Source organism: Mobula hypostoma, chromosome 1 (assembly GCF_963921235.1).
Source record: "Mobula hypostoma chromosome 1, sMobHyp1.1, whole genome shotgun sequence".
Lineage (NCBI taxonomy): Eukaryota > Metazoa > Chordata > Chondrichthyes > Myliobatiformes > Myliobatidae > Mobula > Mobula hypostoma.
This window is the reverse complement of record NC_086097.1, coordinates 226,967,913-226,994,604: the sequence shown is the minus strand read 5'-3', so window position 1 is coordinate 226,994,604 and position 26,692 is coordinate 226,967,913. Positions and strand designations below refer to the sequence as shown.

The following is a 26,692-nucleotide window of genomic DNA, read 5'->3' as shown; positions in this document are numbered from 1 at the left end:
CGTCCCAGGATCTAAATGCAGCATCATGATCCCTCAGCCATGCACGGACCTCTGCAGTAAGTCATGGCTTCTGATTTGCCCTTACATGGATGTGTTAAGTGGTGGCAACATCCTCAGTACGCTTCTCTATGTAGCTGGTCACAGAATTTACATATTCCTCGATGTTAAAATAGTTGCCAGCCACCCTGAAAATTATGGGTTCAACAGGTAGTGCAAGACTGAACAAAGTGTAATATGAGTTTATGCATTATAGGAATTGTTCTATGTGGGCACTGAACTGTTCCTAAATTATAGATTCAAGATTGTTTAATGTCATTTCCAGTATGTAAGTATAAAGGAGAACAAAATAATTGTTACTCCAGATCTGATGCAGCACAAAAAAACATAATAAGATAAAGAACACAATAATAAATAAAAATACATAAGATAATATATACATAGATTAACTGTACGTCCATGAAGTGATGACAGGCACAAGATGATTCTGACAGGAAGTGATAGGTTGGGGGCGTGGACAGGTGGGTTAGTGAGTGGAAGTGTTGATCAGCTTTACAAGTGGGAGAAAGTACCTTTATTTTTAAGTCTGTGGTCCTGACTAGGATGCTGCATTGCCTCTTCCCTGATGGGAGGGGGCAAACAGTCCATGATCAGAGGGTGTATTCTTCATGATGTTACTGTCCTTTACCGTCACCTTTCCGTATACATGTCCTTGACGACCCATTATAAAACCTTCCTGTCCCCCGCAGTGCAGTTTCTGTACCATGCAGTGATACAGTTTGTTAGCTGCATCTCTGCATAGTCGTGGCTGGGGGAAATACTTTTCACTGAGTGCTCCGTTCGCTAGATTGTTTGCCTTCATATTCTTCTGCCTAGTATGAACTACCTGTTTCTTCACCTGTACTCAAAACCCAGAAAAAAACTCTTTATGTTTCTTCTACACCTATCATTGTCCATGATCTTGTTCTGATTGTGTGAAGATAAATTTGATCAACAGAGATGCAACAGATTTTTTTTAATGAGATCAGCACCAATATTGATGCATCCAACAGCCAAGCACACCATAAGCCACTTTGATATTCCACCTACCAAAAAACCAAATCTACACATTTGACTCCAGGTGAAGTCTCACAAAAACATTGTCAATTATAGCAACAGTTCCTCTTGCAATTTTCCTTCCTAACTAACTGATGCCTCTCCATTAAAGGATAGCCAGATGGATCTTACCGAGCACCAGCATTCATTTGACTCAAGCCATTTAAATAATTTTATTTTCAAAATTAGAATTACCATCAGGTTTGTTATCATTGACTTATATAACTTGACATCTGTTACCTCACTGCAGCAGGACAGTGCAAAGCATAAAAATTATATTAATTCAAAAATAAGTAACTAAGGCAAAATAAAGGAAAGGCAAGGTAGTGTTGATAGCTTCATGGACCATTCATAAATTTGGTGGTGGAAGTGAAGAAGCTGTGCCTTCAGGCTCCTGTACCACCTCCTCGATGATAGTAATAAGAAGAGGGCATGTTTCCAGATGGTGAGGATCCTTAATGATAGATGCTGCTGCCTTGATACACGCCCTCTTGAAGATTTCCTAGATGGTGGAAAGGGTTATGCCAATGATGGAGTTGCTGGGTCCTCTTCCGATCCAGTGCATTGGAGCCTGTATACTCGGTGGTGATGCAACCAGACAGAATATTCTTCACGGTACACCTACAAAAATTTATAGGTGTCTTTGGTATCAAATCTCCTCAAACTCCTAATGAAGTATTGCATCAATGCATTGAGCCCAACAACTAAAAGCTCCTCAGTGTTTCCACCCCTTAATGAGACAGGTATGTATTCTCCCTAATCTCTCCTCCTGAAGTCCGCAATCAATTCTATAGTTTTGCTGACATTGAGTGTGGGTTGTTGTGACTCTATCCAACCAGCTGATCTAATTCACTCCTGTACACCTCCTCATCACATCTAAGATTCGCCTAACAGTGGTGTTACTGGCAAATTTATAGACTGTGATTATGCTGTGTTTAGTCACAGTCATAAATATGAAGAGAGTGGAGCAGTGGGCTAAGCACATATCCTTGAGGTGCGCTTGAAATGACTGTCATCAAGGAGAAGATGATATTACCGCTTCATGCTAACTGTGGTCTCTTGTTAAGGAAGTCGAGGATCCAGCTGCAGAGGAACATACAGAGGCCCAGGTTCTGAAGCTCAGTGATTAGTACTGAGGGGGTTGATGAAGGGTATTGGCCCGAAACATCAACTGTACTCTTTTCCATTGATGCTGCCTGGCCTGCTGAGCTCCTCCAGCATTTTGTGTGTGTTGTTTGGATTTCCAGCATCTGTAGACTTTCTCTTGTTTGTAGTTAAGCTTAGTTTACCTTTCTTGACATTAACCTCTTTCTTTCCCTTTTATAAATTTTAAAAACTCCTAAGTCAAACAAAATAAATTTCTATTAAATATCTGGCTTAAGTCAAAATGGGATTTAGTTTTTCTAACGGTAGGCTCAGTAGATTTAAATTAAATAAAAGTTGTAAATTGATTTTAATTAATACTATTTACAAAATGAAAATTTAATGATAATGTTGAATAGTAAAGTTACTAAAAATCATTAGCCAAAGCAATATGAATAAAAATATAATCTAAGATAATTTTATACAAGACTTTGAAAAAACATTTTCTTACTAAGTGCCATGATCAGGCTCAAATATAGGCTTAGCATGCAAAACCTGTGCACTAGTTTTTGCTGTACAAATACTCAGTTCCAGGTTGAACCTCAGATAAGCACACATGGATTTCACCTTCAACTGAAATGAAATGATTTCTATCCTTGCTATTAATGCATGTTGAAGAAGAAAAAGCTTGCTCACACGTGCAAGAAGTTGAGAACTGCGGCAAAATTTTCGTTGCTTTCCTATGAATGGCAGGATACTCTTCTTTCACAGAAATCCAGAACTTGTCCAGGGCAGGTTGGTAAATCTCATTTACCACGATCAGACTGCAACTCACAAAGTTCTTCCTCTTCTCTCAAAGTCAAGTTCTCAGGCAGAGCAGAAGATTCAGAAAAAGGGTCCCTCACCCAGTAATACACTTGTGTTGAAAGGGAGTTAAAATACTGTTCAATTTAGTTCTGCAGTTCTTCCAGGTGATTCTCAATAACACTCAAGACTTTCTGGTATCTTTCCTCACTCTCCAGATCAAGCAACAGTGGAAACATTTTAAGATTTCCTTTTACAACATGATTTTTCCAAAGATTCAGTTTCCTTCTAAATCCCAGAATTGTGTTACTTGTAGTCAAAACATTTACTCCAGGGATTTGCAAAAACTCGTTCAACTGGTTCATATTATGCAAAATGTCTGCAAAGTAGGCTAGCTTCTGCAGCCATTCTTCATCTTCAAAACACTTAGCAAAATTTGGCCTACTATTTTCTTGAAAGTACTCCTGCAATTCAACTTTCAGCTCAAACATCCTGTTGAGAACTCTTCCTCTGCTAAGCCACCAGATTTCTGTATGTAGCAGGAGATTGGTGTGCTCTTTGTCCAGGTTTTCACACAGTTTTCTTTAAACATTCTCGAGTGAACTGGTCTTTGTTTAATAAAGTTAACCATTTTTGTAGCATCTAGAACTTTTTTATTTCATCTCCAAGAGTTTTTGACATCAGCATCTCTCTGTGAAGAAACCAGTGTGTTGTGTGTTACATACCTCAAGGAGATCTTGTGAGAATGATGTAATGGTCTTTTGGAGATCACCTGATGTAATTTTCCCGCTGATGTGAGGTCACGTGATGACATGAGCACCACTGGTATATAAGGGAAGTCTCCGATGACGCAGTTAGTTTTTTTTTAGTTTTTAGTTTTCCAGCTAGAACGTGCGCCTGTGTCTCCGTTTCTGTTGCGTATTTGTTTTTATGACGCAGTTTCATTTTTAAAACGGAGTGTTATGTTCTGTTGCAAGGTACAATAGTGCTGGACTGGCAATTTTTGCTAGATGTGTTGATTTGCCTTTTTCCAGCAGTCTTGGAGAGTGAAGACTTCATCGAAGTACAGGATATGAAGGATTAAAATAAGTCGGGAATGTTCGGCAGTTTAATAAAGGATCGAACTTATTGAGTCTTCGTTGAAGAAGTAGCGACCTGCATTGAGATTACTCTTGCCAAAAGAACAAGGAAGTTCATGCCGGATTTGCTCTCTAGAAGAAATTAGACCATAAGACATAATTAAGGTTAGTTGTTTTAAGCCGTTTATTTCCTGCATTGTGAATCCTTTGGACAGAACCAACAGGAAAGACGTGCCTATGAAGAAATCCTTCTCCAGAGAAGTCTCTCCCAATTGAATGTATAAATCTTTTGGACTTTCGAATTTACCATTTTAAGAACGGTATTTGACTTTACCGCTTTAAGAACTGTTTTCGCATTTAACGCTTTAAGAACCAGTGCCGAGTGACGATTTGTTGAACGGCTGCATAGCGGTTAATTTCCGGTTAAGGTTTTCGTTTGTTTTTTATTGTTTATCCGTGTTTAGTAAATGTTTGGTTGTTTTTATACAACCTGTCTCAATTGATATTCATTGTTACCGGTTCACATAACATGTGACGTCAGGATTTTCTGTTTTTACAAAAGAAATGAAACCTCTCATGGAGTCAACCATTGATGGGGCACCATTAGTACAGATGCCAACACAGTTCCTCCAAGACAGACCTTTTGTTTCCAATATGAAGACAAAACATTAAATATATCTTGGCCTTTGCTTGTTTCGGGGAGGTAATTCAGGAGGGATAGGCTGATGTCACAGCCCAAGTTGTGCGAGTCTGTTCAACGCTCAGAAAACACACTTCTCTCTCCTCATCAGCCTACCATTCTCCCCTCCGTGCACCAATACAACGCTCACCAATTATCAACAGTCTTCACTATCTCACATCAAACACTGAGGATGAACTCAACCAAATAAACACAGCCCTACTGCGTACTGCCATACTAGGCAGAGAGACCTCTAACGAGATTGCTAATGGAGCTGCTTGGTCACTGCCCACCACTGCCAGCAATAGCATCGCGCAAAGTTCAAAAAATGATGTTTATTTTTTTTAAATCATAAGCTCTCGCAGAACTCCAGTTGAGAAAGCCTGCGTTAATGCATGACTATGAAACTAATTTACACAATAATATGTCAATAATCAAGATTAGAATGGATAGGTGGAAAATGAGATGAAGGTATGTATATCCAAAGACAGTGAGTAAACATGTGTGAGTACTTGATTAGAGATTAAAAGTATCATGGACTAAATGAAGAGTCTGGTTTCGTTATTGTTCTATTTCAAAGAATCCACAGGTAATTTATCATTCTGTCTTCCTAATTCACCAGCTACATGTAGATTAGGTGGAGACTGGTGGAGAATCTAAATGTAGAAGCTGAAGAATGGTGGTAGTTGTGTATCTAATGTTTCAGTAATATTTGAGTAATACTGTAAGTATATTGATTAAGAATTCTTTGTTGTTTACATACAGTAATTCATTACAGTTATATGTGAAAGTACATGAATGGCATAAGTCATTAAGCCACCATGCCATACAAGCATGCATCACTTAAAGTAAAAACCAAGTTAAACACATTATTCCTGGCCTCATGTTTTTATTTTGATTAGTTTTATGTTTTGGAGCTGCAAACATAACAGCACTAACAAAACTTAAATTATCAACTCAGGATATCAGGACCACCAGACTCAAAAACAGCTACTTTTCCTAAGCTGTAAGCTCGTTCAATACCTCTACACACTAACCCAGCCCTCCATGCCCCCAAACACCAATACTTTATTATTTTGTGTCAGTCACCTTCGGTACAGACACTCCTGTGCCTAGCGTCACTTTCAGGACATACGGAACAATATACGTATATAAGCTAACAACAGGAATTCTGCAGATGCTGGAAATTCAAGCAACACACATCAAAGTTGCTGGTGAACGCAGCAGGCCAGGCAGCATCTATAGGAAGAGGTGCAGTCGACGTTTCAGGCCGAGACCCTTCGTCAGGACTAACTGAAGGAAGAGTGAGTAAGGGATTTGAAAGCTGGAGGGGGAGGGGGAGATCCAAAATGATAGGAGAAGACAGGAGGGGGAGGGATGGAGCCGAGAGCTGGACAGGTGATAGGCAGAAGGGGATACGAGAGGATCATGGGACAGGAGGTCCGGGAAGAAAGACGGGGGGGGGGTGACCCAGAGGATGGGCAAGAGGTATATTCAGAGGGACAGAGGGAGAAAAAGGAGAGTGAGAGAAAGAATGTGTGCATAAAAAAGAGTAACAGATGGGGTACGAGGGGGAGGTGGGGCCTAGCGGAAGTTAGAGAAGTCAATGTTCATGCCATCAGGTTGGAGGCTACCCATACGGAATATAAGGTGTTGTTCCTCCAACCTGAGTGTGGCTTCATCTTTACCGTAGAGGAGGCCGTGGATAGACATGTCAGAATGGGAATGGGATGTGGAATTAAAATGTGTGGCCACTGGGAGATCCTGCTTTCTCTGGCGGACAGAGCGTAGATGTTCAGCGAAGCGGTCTCCCAGTCTGCGTCGGGTCTCACCAATATATAAAAGGCCACATCGGGAGCACCGGACGCAGTATATCACCCCAGTCGACTCACAGGTGAAGTGATGCCTCACCTGGAAGGACTGTTTGGGGCCCTGAATGGTGGTAAGGGAGGAAGTGTAAGGGCATGTGTAGCACTTGTTCCGCTTACACGGATAAGTGCCAGGAGGGAGATCAGTGGGGAGGGATGGGGGGGACGAATGGACAAGGGAGTTGTGTAGGGAGCGATCCCTGCGGAATGCAGAGAGGGGGGGGAGGGAAAGATATGCTTAGTGGTGGGATCCCGCTGGAGGTGGCGGAAGTTACGGAGAATAATATGTTGGACCCGGAGGCTGGTGGGGTGGTAGGTGAGGACCAGGGGAACCTATTCCTAGTGGGGTGGTGGGAGGATGGAGTGAGAGCAGATGTACAAATGGGGGAGATGCGTTTAAGAGCAGAGTTGATAGTGGAGGAAGGGAAGCCCCTTTCTTTAAAAAATGAAGACATCTCCCTCGTCCTAGAATGAAAAGCCTCATCCTGAGAGCAGATGCGGCGGAGACGGAGGAATTGCGAGAAGGGGATGGCGTTTTTGCAAGAGACAGGGTGAGAAGAGGAATAGTCCAGATAGCTGTGAGAGTCAGTAGGCTTATAGTAGACATCAGTGGATAAGCTGTCTCCAGAGACAGAGACAGAAAGATCTAGAAAGGGGAGGGAGGTGTCGGAAATGGACCAGGTAAACTTGAGGGCAGGGTGAAAGTTGGAGGCAAAGTTAATAAAGTCAACGAGTTCTGCATGCGTGCAGGAAGCAGCGCCAATGCAGTCGTCGATGTAGCGAAGGAAAAGTGGGGGACAGATACCAGAATAGGCACGGAACATAGATTGTTCTACAAACCCAACAAAAAGGCAGGCATAGCTAGGACCCATACGGGTGCCCACAGCTACACCTTTAGTTTGGAGGAAATGGGAGGAGCAAAAGGAGAAATTATTAAGAGTAAGGACTAATTCTGCTAGACGGAGCAGAGTGGTGGTAGAGGGGAACTGATTAGGTCTGGAATCCAAAAAGAAGCGTAGAGCTTTGAGACCTTCCTGATGGGGGATGGAAGTATATAGGGACTGGACATCCATGGTGAAAATAAAGCGGTGGGGGCCAGGGAACTTAAAATCATCGAAAAGTTTAAGAGCGTGAGAAGTGTCACGAACATAGGTCGGAAGGGATTGAACAAGGGGTGATAAAACAGTGTCGAGGTATGCAGAAACGAATTCGGTGGGGCAGGAGCAAGCTGAGACAATAGGTCGGCCAGGACAGGCAGGTTTGTGGATCTTGGGTAGGAGGTAGAAACGGGAAGTGCGGGGTGTGGGAACTATAAGGTTGGTAGCAGTGGATGGGAGATCCCCTGAGCGGATAAAGTCGTTGATAGTGTGGGAGACAATGGCCTGGTGCTCCTTAGTGGGGTCACGATCGAGGGGTAAATAAGAGGAGGTATCCGCGAGTTGTCGCTGTGCCTCGGCAAGGTAGAGGTCAGTACGCCAGACTACAACAGCACCCCCTTTATCAGCGGGTTTAATAATAATGTTAGGATTAGTGCGGAGGGAGTGGAGAGCAGAGCGTTCCGAAGGAGTGAGGTTGGAATGGGGACAAGGTGCGGTGAAGTCGAGACGGTTGATGTCCCGTCGGCAGTTGGCAATAAAGAGATCCAGAGCAGGCAGAAGACCAGAGCGGGGTGTCCATGAAGAAGAGGAGGGTTGAAGACGGGAGAAGGGGTCATCGGTGGGGGTGGAAGAGTCCTTGCCGAAGAAGTAGGCTCGGAGACAGAGACGGCGGAAGAAAAGTTCCGCATCGTGGCGAACACGGAACTCGCTGAGGTGTGGGCGAAGGGGGACAAACGTGAGGCCCTTACTGAGAACAGAGCATTCTGCCTCCGACAGTTGAAGGTCAGAGGGGATGGTAAAGACCCGGCACGGATGAGAGCTGGGATCAGAGGGGGGAGGGGGGAGGCTGGTGGTGTCAGTGGAGAGGGGAGGGTTGGGGTGAGAGGAAGATGGAGCCTCTGAGGGCCCAGGAGCTGACGGTGGGATCTGAGGGAGACGGGGCTGCGGAGTGGTGGTGGGGGAAGGGGAGACGGGAGTCACAACACCAGCACATAAAGACCCGGCCTGGAGTTCAAGGCTGGAGTCGCAGTTGGTGGTTGCGTAATCCCCTGGTCCTCACCTACCACCCCACCAGCCTCCGGGTCCAACATATTATTCTCCGTAACTTCCGCCACCTCCAACGGGATTCCACCACTAAGCATATCTTTCCCTCCCCCCCTCTCTCTGCATTCCGCAGGGATCGCTCCCTACACAACTCCCTTGTCCATTCGTCCCCCCCATCCCTCCCCACTGATCTCCCTCCTGGCACTTATCCGTGTAAGCGGAACAAGTGCTACACATGCCCTTACACTTCCTCCCTTACCACCATTCAGGGCCCCAAACAGTCCTTCCAGGTGAGGCATCACTTCACCTGTGAGTCGACTGGGGTGATATACTGCGTCCGGTGCTCCCGATGTGGCCTTTTATATATTGGTGAGACCCGACGCAGACTGGGAGACCGCTTCGCTGAACATCTACGCTCTGTCCGCCAGAGAAAGCAGGATCTCCCAGTGGCCACACATTTTAATTCCACATCCCATTCCCATTCTGACATGTCTATCCACAGCCTCCTCTACTGTAAAGATGAAGCCACACTCAGGTTGGAGGAACAACACCTTATATTCCGTATGGGTAACCTCCAACCTGATGGCATGAACATTGACTTCTCTAACTTCCGCTAGGCCCCACCTCCCCCTCGTACCCCATCTGTTACTCTTTTTTATGCACACATTCTTTCTCTCACTCTCCTTTTTCTCCCTCTGTCCCTCTGAATATACCTCTTGCCCATCCTCTGGGTCACCCCCCCCCGTCTTTCTTCCCGGACCTCCTGTCCCATGATCCTCTCGTATCCCCTTCTGCCAATCACCTGTCCAGCTCTCGGCTCCATCCCTCCCCCTCCTGTCTTCTCCTATCATTTTGGATCTCCCCCTCCCCCTCCAGCTTTCAAATCCCTTACTCACTCTTCCTTCAGTTAGTCCTGACGAAGGGTCTCGGCCTGAAACGTCGACTGCACCTCTTCCTATAGATGCTGCCTGGCCTGCTGCGTTCACCAGCAACTTTGATGTGTGTTACGTATATAAGCTATCTGATATATTGATATGCATTGCGTTTTTTATTATTATTATTTTGTTCTTTCTTTTGTGTTTTTTGTTTGTACTGCATCAGATCTGGATTGACAACCATTTTGTTCTCCTTTATACTTGTGTACAGGCAATGATACTAAAGAAGCTTGAATCAAAATACTGTACGTTGTGAAAGCATGTGCATTCTTCCATGGATTTTCAAGATAAATGTTGCTTTGATTAAATACAATTCTAGTTAAAAGAGCTCCAACCTTTCCTGGTGAGTCCACTATCCTAAAGAGTAATCCAAAACAAATGTATAAGGGTGGAAAAGGCAAAGGGCTTGAGAAGAAGGAATCTGATAGGAGAGGAAAGTGAACTGTGGGAGAAAGGGAAGGAGAAAGGGCACTGGGGGAGGTGACAGGCAAGTGAGGAAAAGAGGTGAGAGGTCAAAGTGGGGTATTGAAGAAGCGGGAAGTGGGAGGTGAAAAAAATACCAGAAGTTGGAGAAATTGATGGTATACCACTAGGTTGGAAGCAACCTAGACGGAATATGAGATGTTGCTCCTCCAAACTGAGATTGGCCTCATTGTGGCAGAGGAGAAGGCCATAGGCTGACATGTCAGAACGGGAACAGGTAGGAATTGAAATGGTTGGCCACTGGGAAATCCCACTTTTTGTGGTTGGAGCGGATATACTCGGCAAAGTGATTCCCCAATCTACCTCGGATCTCACCAATGAAGAGGCCTCATCAGGAGCACCAGATACAGTAGACAAGCCCAAAAGATTCGCAAGCAAAGTGTTGCCTCACTTGGAAAGACATGTTTGAGGCCCTGAATGGAGGAGAGAAAGGTGGTGAAAAGCAGGTGTAGCATTTTAGCTGCTTACATAAATAAGTGTAAGGAGGGACATTAGTAGGGAGGGACGAAAGGACAAGGGAATCATGGAGCGAGCAATCCCTGCAGAAAGTAGAGAGTGGCGGAGAGGTAAAGATGTGCTTGGTGGTAGGGTCCTGTTGAAGTTGGCAGAAGTTGCAGAGGATGATGTATTGGATGTGGAGGCTCATGGGGTGGTAGATGAGGACAAGAATCACTCCATCCCTGTTAAGGTCGCGGGAAGATGGGGATGAAACAGATGTCCAGGAAATGGAGGAGATGAGGGTGAGGGCAGCATCAATGGCGGGAAAAGGAGAATATCACTGTTGTTCTGGAAAGGAAAGACTCATCCTAGGAGCCAATGCAGCAGAGATCAAGGAACTGAATGTCATTTTTACAGGTGGGAGAGGTATAGTCAAGATATTCGTGGGAATCAGTAGGTTTATAAAAAATATCTGTGGACAGCTTGTCTCCAGAGATGGAGACACAGAGATCGATAAAAGGGAAACAGGTGTCAGAAGTTGACCAAGTGAATTTAAGGGCAGGGTGGAAGTTGGAGGCAAAGTTGATGAAACTGAGAAGCTCGGCATGGGTGCAGAAAGAAGCACCAACGTAGTCACAATGTAGCGCAGGAAGTGTTGGGGATAATTACCAGGGAAAGCTTGGAACATGACTGCTCAACATAACCAATAAAAAGGCAGGGTTTCGCTGGGGCCCAAGCGGGTGCCCATGGCTGCACCTTGAGTTTGGAGAAAGTGGGAGGAGCCAAATAAATTGTTGAGGGTGAGTACCAGTTCCACCAGACAGAGGAGAGTGGTGATGGAGGGGAACTGGTTGGGTCTGGTGTCGAGAAAGAAGTGGAGAGCTCTAAGGCTTTTTTTAAATGAGGATTATAAATGTATAGGGACAGGACATCCGTGGTGAAAATGAAGTGATCAGTGCCAAGGAATTGGAAGTTGATTGAGAGTATGTGAAATGTCATGGATGTAGGTTGGAAGAGAATGAACCACCAAGGGGGATGAAATGGAGCTGAGGTATGTGGACACAAGTTCAGTGGGACAGGAGCAGGCAGAAACAATGGATCTTGTGGATATTGGGCAGGAGGTAGAAGTGAGCAGCGCAGGGTAAGGGAACTATGAGGTTAGTAGCAGTGAATGGGAGAATTCTAGAGTTGATGAGGTTGGTGATGGTGCAGGAGACAATGGCCTAATGGTCCTCAGTGGAGTCCTGTTCAAGGGATGAACAAGAGGATGTTTCTGCGAGTTGCTGCCTGGGGTCTCAGCAAGATAGAGGTCAGTCCACCACAGTACAACAGCAATCGCTTTGCCTGCGGGTTTGATGGTGAGGTTGGGATTGATTGAGGAAAGAGTGGGCAGAGTGTTCAGAGGGGATAAAGTTCAACGAGGAGAGAAGAGTGCTAATGTCGAGCCAGTTGATGTCTCGTCAGCAATTAAAGATGGAAAGATCCAGATCAGGCAGAAAACCAGACCAAGAAGTACAATTTGAAGAAGAAAGTTGGAAATGAAAGAAGGGGGACATCAGTTGGGAATCCTTGCCAAAGAAGTGGGCTTGGAGATAGAGGTGATAGAAGAAGAGCTCAGCATCGTGACAGGCACTGAACTTATTAAGGTACAAATGAAGGGAATAAAAGGTAAGGCCTCTGCTGAAGTCAGAACGTTCCACGTCAGAGAGGGGAAAGTCAAAGGGAATGATGAGAACAGGGCAGGGATTAGAGCTGGGATCGGGGGGGTGGGGGGGGGAACAGCGTTGGTGGCATCAGAGAAGAGGGGAGGGTTAGGACCTTCAGGAAGAAGATGGAGGTTCTGAAGGCCGAAGAGGTGACAGGGAGCCTGAGAGACCTGGGGTTGGGAGTATTAGTGAGGGAAGTGGAGCCCAGCAGCCCAGCAGAAGCGAGAAAGCTTTGGGTCTGAAGCTGGAGTTGGCCAAAGTTGGGGCTGCAACCGAAGCTGTGGGCCAAGTAATTCACAGTCTGGTGGGTTGGTGGAACCGGAGTTGGCGATGGTGAGATCTGAGGTCTGGAGCTGCCTAGAGTCATTTGAGCCAGATTTAGTGACAGTGGTATCCATGGTCTGAAGGCACCCAGGCCCAATTAATTCACATTAATTAAATTATACTTCTCATCAACAGGAGGTGACAGGCAGTCACCTGTGAGGTGACAGGCAGTCACATGTGAGGATATACTGTGTGGTGATAGGCAGTCACCTGTGAGGATATAGAGGTGAGGTGATAGGTAGTCCTCATCCATAACCTAAGTAAAATGGATTCAATTTTTGACAAAAAATATAGACGAATACTATATGGATATAGTAAATAATTGAGTCTCTAACTCATAAGATGGATTCACTGATCTGTTGTATTGAATCTTAAGCTAATAAAACTCTTCAACATCCAATATTTTAACAGGTTCTGACAAAGGCTCCCGGCCTGAAACGTCCACTGTACCTCTTCCTAAAGATGTTGCCTGGCCTGCTGCGTTCACCAGCAACTTTGATGTGTGTTGTTTTAACAGGTTCTGATCATTTGGTCAGAATGAGCAAAGTAGAAAAACAAATTATTTTGCCTTCCAAATAATCCTGTTACATCTTATAGTTCCATTTGATATACGTATTCACCAAGGGCAAAATATGGATAAAGCAACAATATTAACATTCTCAAAACTCAAGAAAAGCCCTTATTTAACAGAACGTGAAAGTATGATAAAACTAGCAATACATGATGTGCCAAAAGGTTGAGATGCTGGGATCACAGCAACAAAATATATTTTAAAAAGATAGTTATCAGAGTATCTGATGGATATCAGCATTGCCATATTAGTTGATCACAGGAAACTATGGTACTGTGCCACACATGTCCATCCATCTTAGTCAGCAGCTACAGAGTACAAGGCAATCAATACAGAAGACAAGAAAGACCAAGTCCAGCATCTTCCATCATTAATAAGCATTGTACAAATCTCTGACACAAGTGATAAGATATTCATCCTCATCATGAAGTGAGCTTGTCTGAATAAAGAGGAATGAACTTGCCATTTCTCCTCACTTAATACAAAACTAAAGCTTTTCCTTAGGTTAACAACTTGCTGAAAAAGAACAAGTGCTGACACCCAAGTCAGCCAGGGTCACCCAGGACTGGACTGTCCTCAGATGAAAGTTAAATGCCTACAGAATGATATGTTGTCACTTCGTTTTGACCTTATGATATTTTAGTACCATCTGTTTTGTGGATTGGAAATTTAAAATGTTAATGATAATAATTTCATCCTAAAGCACCAAGTTATAAAAATACTACAGATCATCAACTACTAACACTACACCAAATCATATACAGTGCCTATAAAAAGTATTCACCGCCTCCCCCCCATAAGTTTTTATGTTTTATTGTTTTACAACATTGAATCACAGTGGATTTAACTTGGCTTTTTTGATACTGATCAACAGAAAAAGACACTTCCGTGAAAAGTGAAAACAGATCTCTACAAAGTGATCTAAAATTAATTACAAATATAAAACACAAAATAATTGATTGCAAAAGTATTCACCCCCCCCCCCCTTTTAATATGACACACCAAATCATCACTGGTGTAGCCAATTGGTTTTAGAAGTCACATAATTTGTTAAATGGAGATTAGTTTGGAGACCTGTGTGCAATCAAGGTGTTTCAATTGATTGTAGTAAAAGTACACCAGTATCTGGAAGGTCAAACTGCTGATGAATCAGTACCCTGGCAAAAATTACACCATGAAGATAAAAGAACACTCCAAGCAACTCCGCAAAAAAAGTTATTAAAAAGCACAAGTCAGGAGATGGATACAAGAAAATTTCAAAGTCACTGAATATCCCTTGGAGTACAGTTAATTGTCAAGAAATGGAAAGAATATGGCACAGCTGTAAATCTTCCTAGAACAGGCCATCCTCAAAAACTGAGTGACTGTGCAGGAGGGGGACTCATGAGGGAGGCCACCAAGAGGCCTATGCCAAATCTGGCAGAGTTACAAGCTTCAGTGGATGAGATAAGAGAGACTGCGTATATAACAACTGCTGCCTGGGTGTTTCACCAGTCACAGCTTTATGGAAGCGTGGCAAAGGGAAAGCCACTGTTGGAAAATGCTCACATGAAATCTCTGCTCGAGTTTGCCAGAAGGCATGTGGGAGACTCTGATATCAGCTGGAAGAAGGTTCTATGGTCTTCTGAAACCAAAATTGAGCTTTTCGCCCATCAGACTAAATGTTATGTTTGGCATAAGCCAAACACCACACAGCATCAAAAACACACCATCCCTACCATAAAGCATGGTGGAGACTGCCTCATGCTGAGGGATGCTTCACTACAGCAGGCCCTGGAAGGCTTGTGAAGGTACAGCATAAAATGAATGCTGCAAAATACAGGGAAATCCGAGAGGAAAACCTGATGCAGTCTGCAAGAAAACTGCGACTTGGAAGAAGTTTTGTTTTCCAGCAAGATAATGACCCCAAACCTAAAGCCAAAGCTTCACAAGCTTAAACACAACAAAATTAATATCCTGGAGTGGCAAGTCAGAGTCCAGACCTCAATCCAACTGAGAATTTGTGGCTGGATTTGATGAGGGCTCTTCACTCATGATCCCCATGCAATCTGACAGAGCTTAAGCAGTTTTGTAAAGAAGGTTGGGGGAAAAAATTGCAGTGTCCAGATGTGCAAAGCTGATAGAGACCTGCAGTATCCACACAGACTCAAGGTTGCAATTGCTACCAAAGGTGCATCTACTAAATACTGACTTGAAGGGTGCGAATACTTAAGCAATAATTATTTTGTGCTTTATGTTTGTAATTGATTTAGATGACTTTGTAGAGATTTGTTTCCAGTTTGACACAAAAAATTCTTTTTCTGTTGATCAGTCTAAAAACAGTCAAATTAAATCCACTGTGATTCAATGTTGTAAAACAATAAAACATGAAAACATCTAAGGGGTGTGAATAATTTTTATAGGCACTGTGAGCCTATAAAAATATTTTGGTTATTGCTTTAAAAGACCTGTGAAAATAATGCTTACACAGGATGAGAATCTGCAAAAACTGTTGCTTTATTAGAAAATGTACAGTATATTAATGTTGTTTCAACAGAGACACTTCCATAAAAATTCAAGCAATATTAAAATCACTACTACTTTGAATAGAGAAATAACAGAAAAAACTCAGGTTTATTGTAAATATTTATTTCACCAATATCAACCGCAATATCTAGTTCAAAAATGGTGAATTAAAGTAACTGAGGAGCGAATTTTCACTGTTGGGAACAACTGTAGTGACTACCTTTAAAATACAAATTTAAATTTTACATTTGCTGTGATTATGATACTGAAACCCATTTATGATTTTTACTTCTAATTTATTTACTTGGAGATACAGCATGGAATAAGGCCTTCTGGCCTTTCGATGCATGCCACCCAGCAACTCCCAAAAATTCTGAGTTAACCTGATACGTCTTTGGGAGGAAGATGTGGGAGGAAATTGGAGTACCTAAAGAAAACCCACTCATTCCACGAGATGGTGGTGGGGGGACGGGGGGGGGGGGGAATTGTACAAACACCTGACAGAGGACCACACACAAAATGCTGGAGGAAATCAGCAGGCCTGGCAGTATCTATGGAAAAAAGTACAGTCGACATTTTGCACCGAAACCCTTCGGCAGGACTGGAGAAAAAAAGCTGAGGAGTAGATTTGAAAGATGGGGCGAGGGGAGAGAGAAACGGCAGGCGATAGGTGAAACTTGGGGGGGGAGGAATGAAGCAAAGAGCTAGTAAGTTGATTGGTAGAAGAGACAGAAGGCCATGGAAGAAAGAAAAAAGGGGGGGGGAGCACCAGAGAGAGGTGATGGGACGGGCAAGGAGATAACATGAGGGAGGAACAAGGGGATGGGAAATGATGAAGGGGGGGACATTACTGAAAGTTGGAGAAATCGATGTTCATTCTTCCTCGCTGTTTGCTTCATCCCTCCCCATCCAAATTCCACCTATCACCTGGTGTTTCTCTCTCCCCTCCCCCCACCTTTGAAACCTACTCCCCAGCTTTTTTTCTCCAGTCCTGCCAAAGGATTTTGGCCTGAAATGTCGACTGTACTTCTTTCTATAGATGCTGCTTGGCCTGCTGAGTTCCTCCAGCATTTTGTGTGTGTTGCTCAAATTTCCAGCATCTGTAGATTTTCTCTTGTTTGTGATCTGACAGAGGACACCAGGATTGAACTATAAACTCTGACACCCCCAGCTGCAATAGCATCGCGCTAACTACTATGCTACCATGTTGGATGTGGACTTACTCAAAAACAGCAGTTCTAATTAACTCTTCCTAGTTCCTGCCTAATGCTCTTGGACTTTGCTCTGCTCCAATTTAATACTGTCCAACAAGGTCCATACTTATCATCATCGATAGCCATGTTAAAGGTTAAAGATTTTTGGTCGTTGTTCCCTAGCTGCTCACCCACTGAAAGGTCAGTGACCGGGCCATACTCCTTACCCAACACTGTCAATACATTCTTAGTGATTTATTTTATTATAAAAATTTCAATATGTATGTTACTAATATTGCATTATTTATATTAGCAGAGCAGCAATGGCTGGAGTTTCTGTGAAAAATGAGGAGAGTACAAGACAGCTATATTCAAAATATGAAGAAATTTTCAAAAGGAAGAAGGACACTACCGTGGCTGACAACTGAAGTCAGAGCCAAAGTAAAAGCAAAAGAGAGGTCGTAGAAGGAAGCCAGAGCTAGTGGGAAGATAGAGGATTGGGGAGCTTTTAAAAACTTGCAGGAGGAAACTAAGAAGGTCATTCAGAAGAAAAAGATGAATTATGAGAGGACGCAGGTGACTAATATCAAAGAAGATATAAAAGCATTTTTCAGTATATAAAGGGTAAAAGGGAGTCAAGGGTAGATTATAGGACCAATACAAAATGACACTGGAGATATTATAATGAGAGATGCAGAGATGACAGAGGAACTGAATGCGTATTTTGCACCATAAGATTACGGAGTACACATGACAAGACAGGCCAAAGCCGGAATGGTTTCCTGAAAGGAAAATCCTGCTTGACAAAGCTACTGCAATTCTCTGAGGAAATTACAAGCAGGGCCGACAAAGGACATGCAGTAGACGTAGTATACTTGGATTTTCAGAAGGCTTTTGACAAGGTGCTTAGCAAGATAAGAGCCCATGGAATTACAGGGAAGTTGTTAGTGTGGGTGGAGCATTGACTGGTCGGCAGAAAACAGAGTGGGAATAAAGGGATCCTATTCTGGCTGGCTGCTGGTTACCAATGGAGTTCCACAGGGGTCGGTGTTGGGACTGCTGCTGTTTACGAGGCATGTCAATGATTTGAACTATGGTATTAATGGATCTGTGGCTAAATTTGCCGATGATACAATGATAGGTGGAGGAGCGGGTAGTGTTGAGGAAACAGAGAGCCTGCAGAGAGACTTAGATACGTTAGGGGAATGGGCAAAAAAAAGTGGCAAATAAAATACAATATGGGAGAGTGTATGGTCATGCATTTTGGTGGAAGAAATAAACAGGCAGACTATTACTCAGATGGGGAGAGAATTCAAAATGCAGTGATGCAAAGTGACTTGGGAATCCTTGTGCAAGATATCTTAAAGGTTAACCTCCAGGTTGAGTCAGTTGTGAAGAAGATGTTGGCATTCATTTCTAGGGGTATAGAATATAAGAGCAGGGGTGTGATGTTGAGGCTTTATAAGGCACTCATGAGACCACACTTGGAGTATTGTGTGCAGTTTTGGGTTCCTCATTTAAGAAAGGATAATCTGACATTGGAGAGGATTCAGAGAAGATTCACAAGAATGATTCCAGAAATGAAAGGGTTACCTAAGAGGAACGTCTGGCAGCTCTTGGGCTGTATTCCCTGGGGATGGTGGGGATCTCACAGGAACATTCCGAACGTTAAAAGGCCTGAACTGATTAGATATGGCAAAGATGTTCCCCATGGTAGGGGATTCTAGGACAAGAGGGCACAACTTCAGGTTTGAAGGATGCCCTTTTACAACAGAGATGTGGAGAAATTACTTCAGTCTCAGGGTGGTAAATCTGTGGAATTTGTTGTCACGAGCAGCTGTAGAGGCTAAGTCATTGGGTGCATTTAAGGCAGAGATAGATAGGTTCTTGATTAGCCAGGGCATCAAAGGGTATGGGGTGAAAGCAGGGAGTGAGGATAACTGGAAGAATTGGATCAGCCCATGATTGAATGGTGGAGCAGAATCAATGGGCCAAATGGCCTAATCTGCTCCGATATCTTATGGTCTTAAGGAACTAAGCAGGTCAAGCAGCATTTATGGAAAGAAGTACAATTGACATTTTGAGCCTAGACCCTTCATCTGAACTGCTGATGAAGTGTCTCGGCCCGAAACATCGACTGTACTCTTTTCCACAGATACTGCCTGACCTGCTGAGTTCCTCCAGCATTGTGTGTGTGTTGCTTGGAGTTCCAGCATCTGCAGATTTTCTCTTGTTTATGATTATTTATATTAGGTGTTTTATAGGAAAATGCTGAATATCAGGGAACTATAGCAAACTTTAATAGATGCATTGAAGCTTAAGGAATAATGCAAAAGATCACAGATGTAAATTCACATGAACTTGTACAATATATTAAAAATAACAAATCGATAAATTAATGAACTTAAACTTGGTGAGAAATGCTAACAGTTCCATGTCAAACTACTTCCATAAGTGGCAGAAAATTTACACTGCCTCATAAACAGAAATATCCTAAATTTGTGAGCTGTCCATCAATTGGGACGGTACAGTAGTGAAGTGATTAGCACATCGCTTTATGGTACAGGCAACCCAGGTTCAATTCCTGTTGTTGCCCGTAAGGAATTTGAATGTTCTTCCCCGTAACCATGTGGGTTTCCTCGGGGTGCTCCAATTTCCTCCTACAGTCCCAAGACATATTGGTTGATAGGTTAATTGGTCATTGTAAATTGATTAGGCTAGGGTTAAATGATTTGTTGCTGGGCGACATGGCTTGAAGGGCCAACTCCGCACTGTATCTCAATAAATAAAAAATAAATAAATAATACATTTTTGCTGACTGTGCTCCATCACTGGACTCCTTATGAAATCCGGCAGTAGAGCAACAACCTGCTGCAGTTCCGCAACACTTACAGTGCGGTATCTGCCTGCTAAACTGCTGCCAAGTTATAGTCAATGGAGAAGACAGCTGCAAGGAAATTGCCTAAATATTAGACAATTTATTTTTTAGCTCATCACTTTAATTTAAAATCACTCTGAGCACTTTAACCATTGAACACATCAACATGAAACATTGCTGTAGAAAAGCAGCATTCATCAAAGATCCTCACCACTCAGGCCATGCTCTTTCCTCACTGGTACCAACTGGTAGAAGGTACAGGTGCCTCAGGACTCACATCACTAGGTTCAAGAACAGTTACTACCCCTCAACCATCAGGCTCTTGGACAAAAGGGGATAGCTACACTCATTTAAGGACTCTTTTATCATGTTGTTACATGCTCATTCTTTATTGCTATTTATTTACTATCTGCATTTGCACAAATTGTTTACAGTTACTGTTCTATAGATTTGCTAAGTATCCCCACAGAAAAAGAATCTCAGGGCTGTATGTGGTGACATGTATGTATTCTGATAATAAATTTTATCTTCAACTGTGAACCTTAGAGCATTTCACTGTTTTTTTTTGTTTTTTTTATATTTTTTCATTGTATTGAATGTCAAGGTAATTCAGAAACTTTCAAACCCCTTGATAGTTTGGAGCAAGATTTTGCAGGTTGTCAATTTTGCTGATACACATGCAAAGCTTGAACAGGCTTGTCCACCATGCACTATTACACTGCATGATACCCTGCTATCACAGAGGGCTTTGGCATTTGGAATTGGTATGTCTTGCAGCAATATCAAAACTGTTGCAACTGGAAATGGTAAAGTCATACTAATTCAGACATCCCACCCTGCAAAAACTCATTTCAGGGAGGTAGCACCCCCGCCCCCCCACAACCCCATATCTTCCCCCCCCCCCACCCCCGGTCGACCTCCAAGGGTGTATGTAATACTTTGCTTAGTGATTTTGTCTAATCTGTAAACCAAGTTGGGTATATGCAGAAAATGTGACATTAAAATATGAACTTATATTATATTATATTATCACCCTTATTCTATTACCACTTTAAGCAAGTCTACAGGGAGTTTGGCCTCATCACGTAGGACATCAATAGACATCAACGTTAGCTATGCTAATAATCGAATGACACCTGTTAAACTCACATCAACATGGCTTTTACATTTTAACCCACCATGGGCAATAGAAAAGTCACTGTTGCAAACAGTGCAGCAAGCAACACTGTCATTATTTTTGAAGTCGACTGTAAAGCCCACCCATAGAGAAAACTGATAGGTCTACTTGCAGGGGTCCCCAACCTTTTTTGCACCACGGATCAGTTGATCAGTTTAATATTGACAATATTGTTGTGGACCGGCTGATGGGAGGAGGGGTGGAGTGTGTTAATCACGACTGGAATATAGGTGATAAGTCAACTATAAGTTACCTGTAAGTGGCTAATACACTCAATTTCGTTTCTAAAAGGGTTTATCTAACGAATTTAATATTAAACACACAGCGCATATTTTCCTTGCATGAATATAGTGATGTCAATTATAAGTCACTTATAAGTCAATAACATCATAACATTTTAAGTAATGTTTGGATATTAAACACACAGCGCATATTTTCCTGGTATGAACATATAAAATCATTGCAACACACCAATATCGCTGAATCAGTGGGAGCCCTGGGCTTGTTTCCCTGCAACAAGACGGTGCCATCGAGGGGTGATGGGAGACAGCGATACTCGAAGGGGGTTCCTTATGTCCAGTCTATTCCGCAATTTAGTTTTCGTTGCATTCATTGCAGAAAACTCCGCTTCACAGAGCTATGATGTTGGAAATGGAAGCAACGTCTTCGGTGCTTCCATGGCTATCTTAGGATATTCAGCTTTGACTTTGATCCAGAATGCCAGCAGAGATGTTATGTCAAACATACTTTTCAGCCCACCGTCATTTGCAAACTCAAGGAGTTGATCTTCTTCCCGCACTGACATGGTTGGCGCGTGGGTAATGACCTCGTGTACGTTCAAGTTCAACGGTGGGAGTGACAGGGAATGAGGAAAGGTGCAGCTGACTCATATCGTTTCATATCGTTTCCTCGTGGCCCGGTGGTTGGGGACCACTCTTAGCACAAAGGGAGACCAATCAGGATGCTCGCTCTCGCTCTTGCTCTCCCTCTCCCTCTCAAAAAAATCCATTTCTGGGATATTGTATATAATTTCCGGCCATCAGAAAGCCACTATCAATATGCGGGAGACTCCCGAAACTTCCGCGAGAGGTGGGATGTCTGCTAATTATGTAGGTCAGTAGAGGAAGCAAGTTTTGGGCTAACATTTGGACACAGGCCCTCAATGAGAAAGAGCCTTCATACAAAGTACTTTCACTTGATTATTCTCTCCACAAAGACTGACTGGCCTACTGTGTTCCCTTTCTCTTCTGCTACACATATTATCAGTGAAAGAAGAAAAATAAACATACCTCGAGCTCACTTTGTTCACAGTCACACCATGCATCTTTTAATTCCTCATGAAGACTTCTACCCATCATATCATTGGTTTCCAAATGAAATTTTCCTCCCAGAAGGGGCTCTGAGATTTCTGATTTTTTCCTTCTAGATAGAAATATATAGCTATAGTTCATAGTCAACATAAAATAATTTCCCTTTCTTTATGTATTTAAAATATAATGCAAATACATTGCTAATTATTAATCACCTCATGCATTATTTTGATCATCATACTTCCTTTTTTAATTGCTCTTACACTAATTATGTTAATGTATTTCCAATTTATAGCATCTCTCTGGTACGTAATATAACTAACACTAGTTAATATGTTTGTATATTAACAAAGCATAAATTGATGTATCTATATTTGTAATTAGTAACTGTAACTACATAATTAAGCATTAAAATTCTATTTAAAAACTAAACTTTATTTTAATATCTTGGTTTAATCAAAAAAGCGCATAGAATTCAAACCTGAGAGCATAATAATTGAGAGAATGCCAATACCTTAATATATATTTTGCTCATTTCAGACTATTTCATATTTTAATTGCAGTGAACTTTACACCATTACCACACTGACTATTATCTGAAACAAAGCTCACAAATTACAGCTTTATAAAATTAGATTATCTGGCTAACAAATGTTTGCACTGTCACTTTTTACATCTGTATCTAAATAATTATTATTCGCTACTGACACAAAGAGGAAGCCCAAAACCTTTATTGACAATACACTTGATGCTGGGCTTTCTGTCTGTCATACTATCCTATTAACACAACCTAACAAAATTAGGTTGGAATATACAGTAATAGGATGCAAATTGTTCCTCCATAATTGCCTCAAGCAGTGGTCTTTCCCTTGCTGGCACAATTCTCTCTATATCTATCTAAGCCTGGGATAATTTATCAAGAAAATGTTCAACCTTATTGCAAATGCCTGGCCAGTAAAACCAGTTGCTGTTAACTATTGTTTGAAAATGGCATGTTAGGTCCGCCATCTCCACTCCCCTGCCACTCCTGCACTTGTACATTTCTCCCTTGGGTAATGTTAGACACTACATTTGAGGCTGCCAGAACAATTAACCCTTTTGTTAATTAGAAGGAAATGTCAGGTGCACAGATGGTACAAGCTGGCATGCAGCCATCTAGCCAACTGCTACTGAATGCAGCTACCCTGCTGCTGACAACTATTCAGTCAAGTGCCAAACCAGCAGATGTCAATTTTTTCCAGCTGAGGAAGGCTAAACAACAGAGAGAACTCCAATGTTTTTAAGCCCACAACAAATACTTCAAGAAGTTTCATATTCATTGCCTGTTGTCACACTAACTGATCCTATGTAAATGCAGTCTAATACAAGTAGGGAATATAACCACAGCAGCAATCTTTTCATGTTAAAATCTACAACCAGACCACCTTTAAGCTTGTATCATTTAAAACAGGGAGATACAAAAATATTTACAAGATTACAATGGAGTGTGTGGCTCTTTCTGGAAGCACAAGTTATTGGAAGGAAAAAAATGACTTTTGACCAAAATCTATTTGGTTGGTGACATATCAGCTTTAATGCAGCAAACATTATATGCCAAACTGATGCCCTCCTGTACCTTTAAGGTTAAAAACACATGATGCGGTTCAACTGAATATTGAACTAGTCAGAGAAGACAAGAGATCAGGTCTACGGATAGGAGGGGAAAAAAATCCTAAATGGAGAACCAAATGAGCCAGCAGTGAGACAGGATTTCTTTGTAGACTCTGCAGGAACATATTTGGTCACAAAGTTAAAAACTGCAAATTAGCCTTTTGTAGAGCAGCCTCCTACAGTCTATTAAAGATTGCTGGTTGGGCCTATAGTATACCGAAGCACAGATCAAGTTATTTCTATTCAATCTTAGAGTACTTAGTAATACTAACAAAAACAACTAAAGTTAGACTAAATTTATATAGCTCCACACTTACATGATTGAACTATGAAATGCTGGACTTGCAACTTTCTCCAGCTGAATACTTCTCAAGTTAAGACTGGAAAACTGAAGAGCATAAGAAAAGAAATGTGGTGAAAGAAATGTTGTTAGTTTCCTTTAAGACAATATTTATTTGCAGAATATTCATGGAACTCTAACACGGAATAGGATGACTTGAAGTAAAACATCTATTAACAAAAGGAAGTCAGAAATCACTGGAGGAAATAGATCAAGTTCTATTTGGTTCACCTTCTTCATGATACATTTAAAACAGGCTTGGACATCCAGTACAACATTATTCTTACACAAACTCTGGGGATGATAAATAATGCCAATCTTTATTGTATACTGTACTCAACAAGCCAATAACTGGCCTAGACAATTTATATTTTTAAGCCTGTACTTCCTGCCAATTAATACAGTTCAACTCAAAAGTATAATGCATCATTAATAAACACTAGCATAAGTACAGATGTAAAAACCTATCATTAAGCAGTGGTATAAAATCAGATGTTAAAACCCAACACTATGACAAGAACAGACTAAATAAAATGGCTGAATACCATGGCAACATCAAAAGATCCAAACTGGTCTATATCTTAAAGTAGGTCTTAAAAGTTTCATTAATCAAGGTGATCTTAGATGATAGCATCCAATAACTCAAAAGCATGGCACTACAATGATCTAATAAAAGTTAACAGTTCACAGTACATGAAGGACAATAATTGGATTGCTACCAATATATAATCAAAAATTGTGATTGAATTAGCTAGAATTGTGAAAAATCCTAATTTCTAAACTCATACAACTGCACTGATAACAGAATAATATGTTCATGTTTTATGCAGTGAAATAAAGAACTGAAGAAAGGATTTCAAAGGATATTTGAAGTCCCTTCTTCATGATTAATTCTTCTCGGTTCTGGAGAAGAAGACAAGCCTGCAAAATCAAACTCCTAACACTGCCCTGGTGTAAATTTATCCCCTCTGTTTTTGTTATTTACTCATTTTTACTGCCAACTTATGCCAGTTTCCATCTTTTGTATTGACATTAAAAAAGGTACTTGATGAGACAGCACAAATTTGATTTATATCTGACAGGAACAGGGTTATAGTTACTGAGCCTCTAACCCAAATCTTAGTATAAAAAAGTCTATCGATATAGTTTGCTATCCTGCTCTCTTCCACCAAATATATGAAATTGTGCAAAAGAAAAAAAAAAGTTGAACATTTGCCTGTATTAATCAGTTATTTTCTTAAATTTCACAATTGTGAGATAGTTGCAAGATAGTAAGTACAAATAAAGGGCGGATGGAAGTCATCTTCTCCCATCTGTTTTATCTAATCCCAGTTATAAAATTCATATCAACGTGTATCATTTTATCAATTTTATGAACTTATGAAATCTTATGATAGCATCCATCTGCCTTGATGACAATGTAAATATAGTGTGCGCAGTGGGAAAGTCCGTTGTAGAGCTGCAATGCCTGCTGTGGCTGTACAGTCTTGGACTGAAACCTTTTACATGAACACACTAGGGCAATGGACCAGAAAAAGGTTTTACCAAGACCACCAAACTTTGTAATCAGTAGCTTATTAGAAATACCCACTTACACTTAAAAAGCATAGTGATGAAGAAGTTAACATAAGCTCTCCACTGCAGACTATATAAATCTTACTGTTGCTAATTGGGATATGCTTTTGTTTTCTGACGTTTCTACCAGCCAAATCTTGGCAGAAAATGAACAGATCCTGCTTAGCCCCAAATTACATTTTAAACCTAAATCTATCCTTCGGACCCACACCACCAGGTCCAGGAACAGTTATTACCCCTCAACCATCATGCTTTTGAAACAGAAGGGATAACTTCACTCGCCTAATCACTGAACTATTCCTACAACCTATGGACTCACCTTCAAGGACTCTTCATCTCATGCTCTCAATATTTGTTGTTTATTTATTTATCATTATTATTTCTTTTTTTTATATTTGTACAGTTTGTTGTCTTTTACACATTGGTTGTTTCTCTTTCCTGTTGGGTGTGGTCTTCCTATTATGTTTCTTGGATTTACTGAGTATGCCCACAAGTATGGTACATATATATATACGTATGTGCTTTGCTAATAAATTTACTTCGAACTTTGATGTTCATTCTTTTGCACGTTACATTGAATATATTTCTCCATTTGTCATCATCTCAAATTCAGTATTCTCCCTCTCTCTGCCTGAATTTATCCAATTACAATTGTCCCAAAACTTGCACCTGCTTCCTATCTCATTACAAAATTTCCAAATTATCTCATCCCAATTCCCATCCAAGCCAGATTACCTGATTTTGAAAGTCTTGTCCCAATTTCCAAATCCTTCCACGACCTCATTCCAACACATTTCTAGAATCTTGCTGTATCAAACTACAAATCTTATTTCTTCCCTTTGTTCCAAATAATCACTTCTG

General features: G+C 41.7%; 1 protein-coding gene across 1 annotated transcript in view; it reads right to left on the bottom strand.

Moving 5' to 3' along the window:
- The window catches only part of LOC134349574 (paramyosin), a 674,039-nt gene that overhangs the window by 565,581 nt on the left and 81,766 nt on the right, over positions 1-26,692 (bottom strand). The window contains exons 4-5 of the mRNA XM_063054149.1: positions 24,234-24,304; positions 22,246-22,378 (exon numbers count right to left, since the gene is read on the bottom strand). Of these exons, the coding sequence (XP_062910219.1) occupies positions 22,246-22,378; positions 24,234-24,304 (204 nt within the window). The remainder of the gene's footprint in view (positions 1-22,245; positions 22,379-24,233; positions 24,305-26,692) is intronic.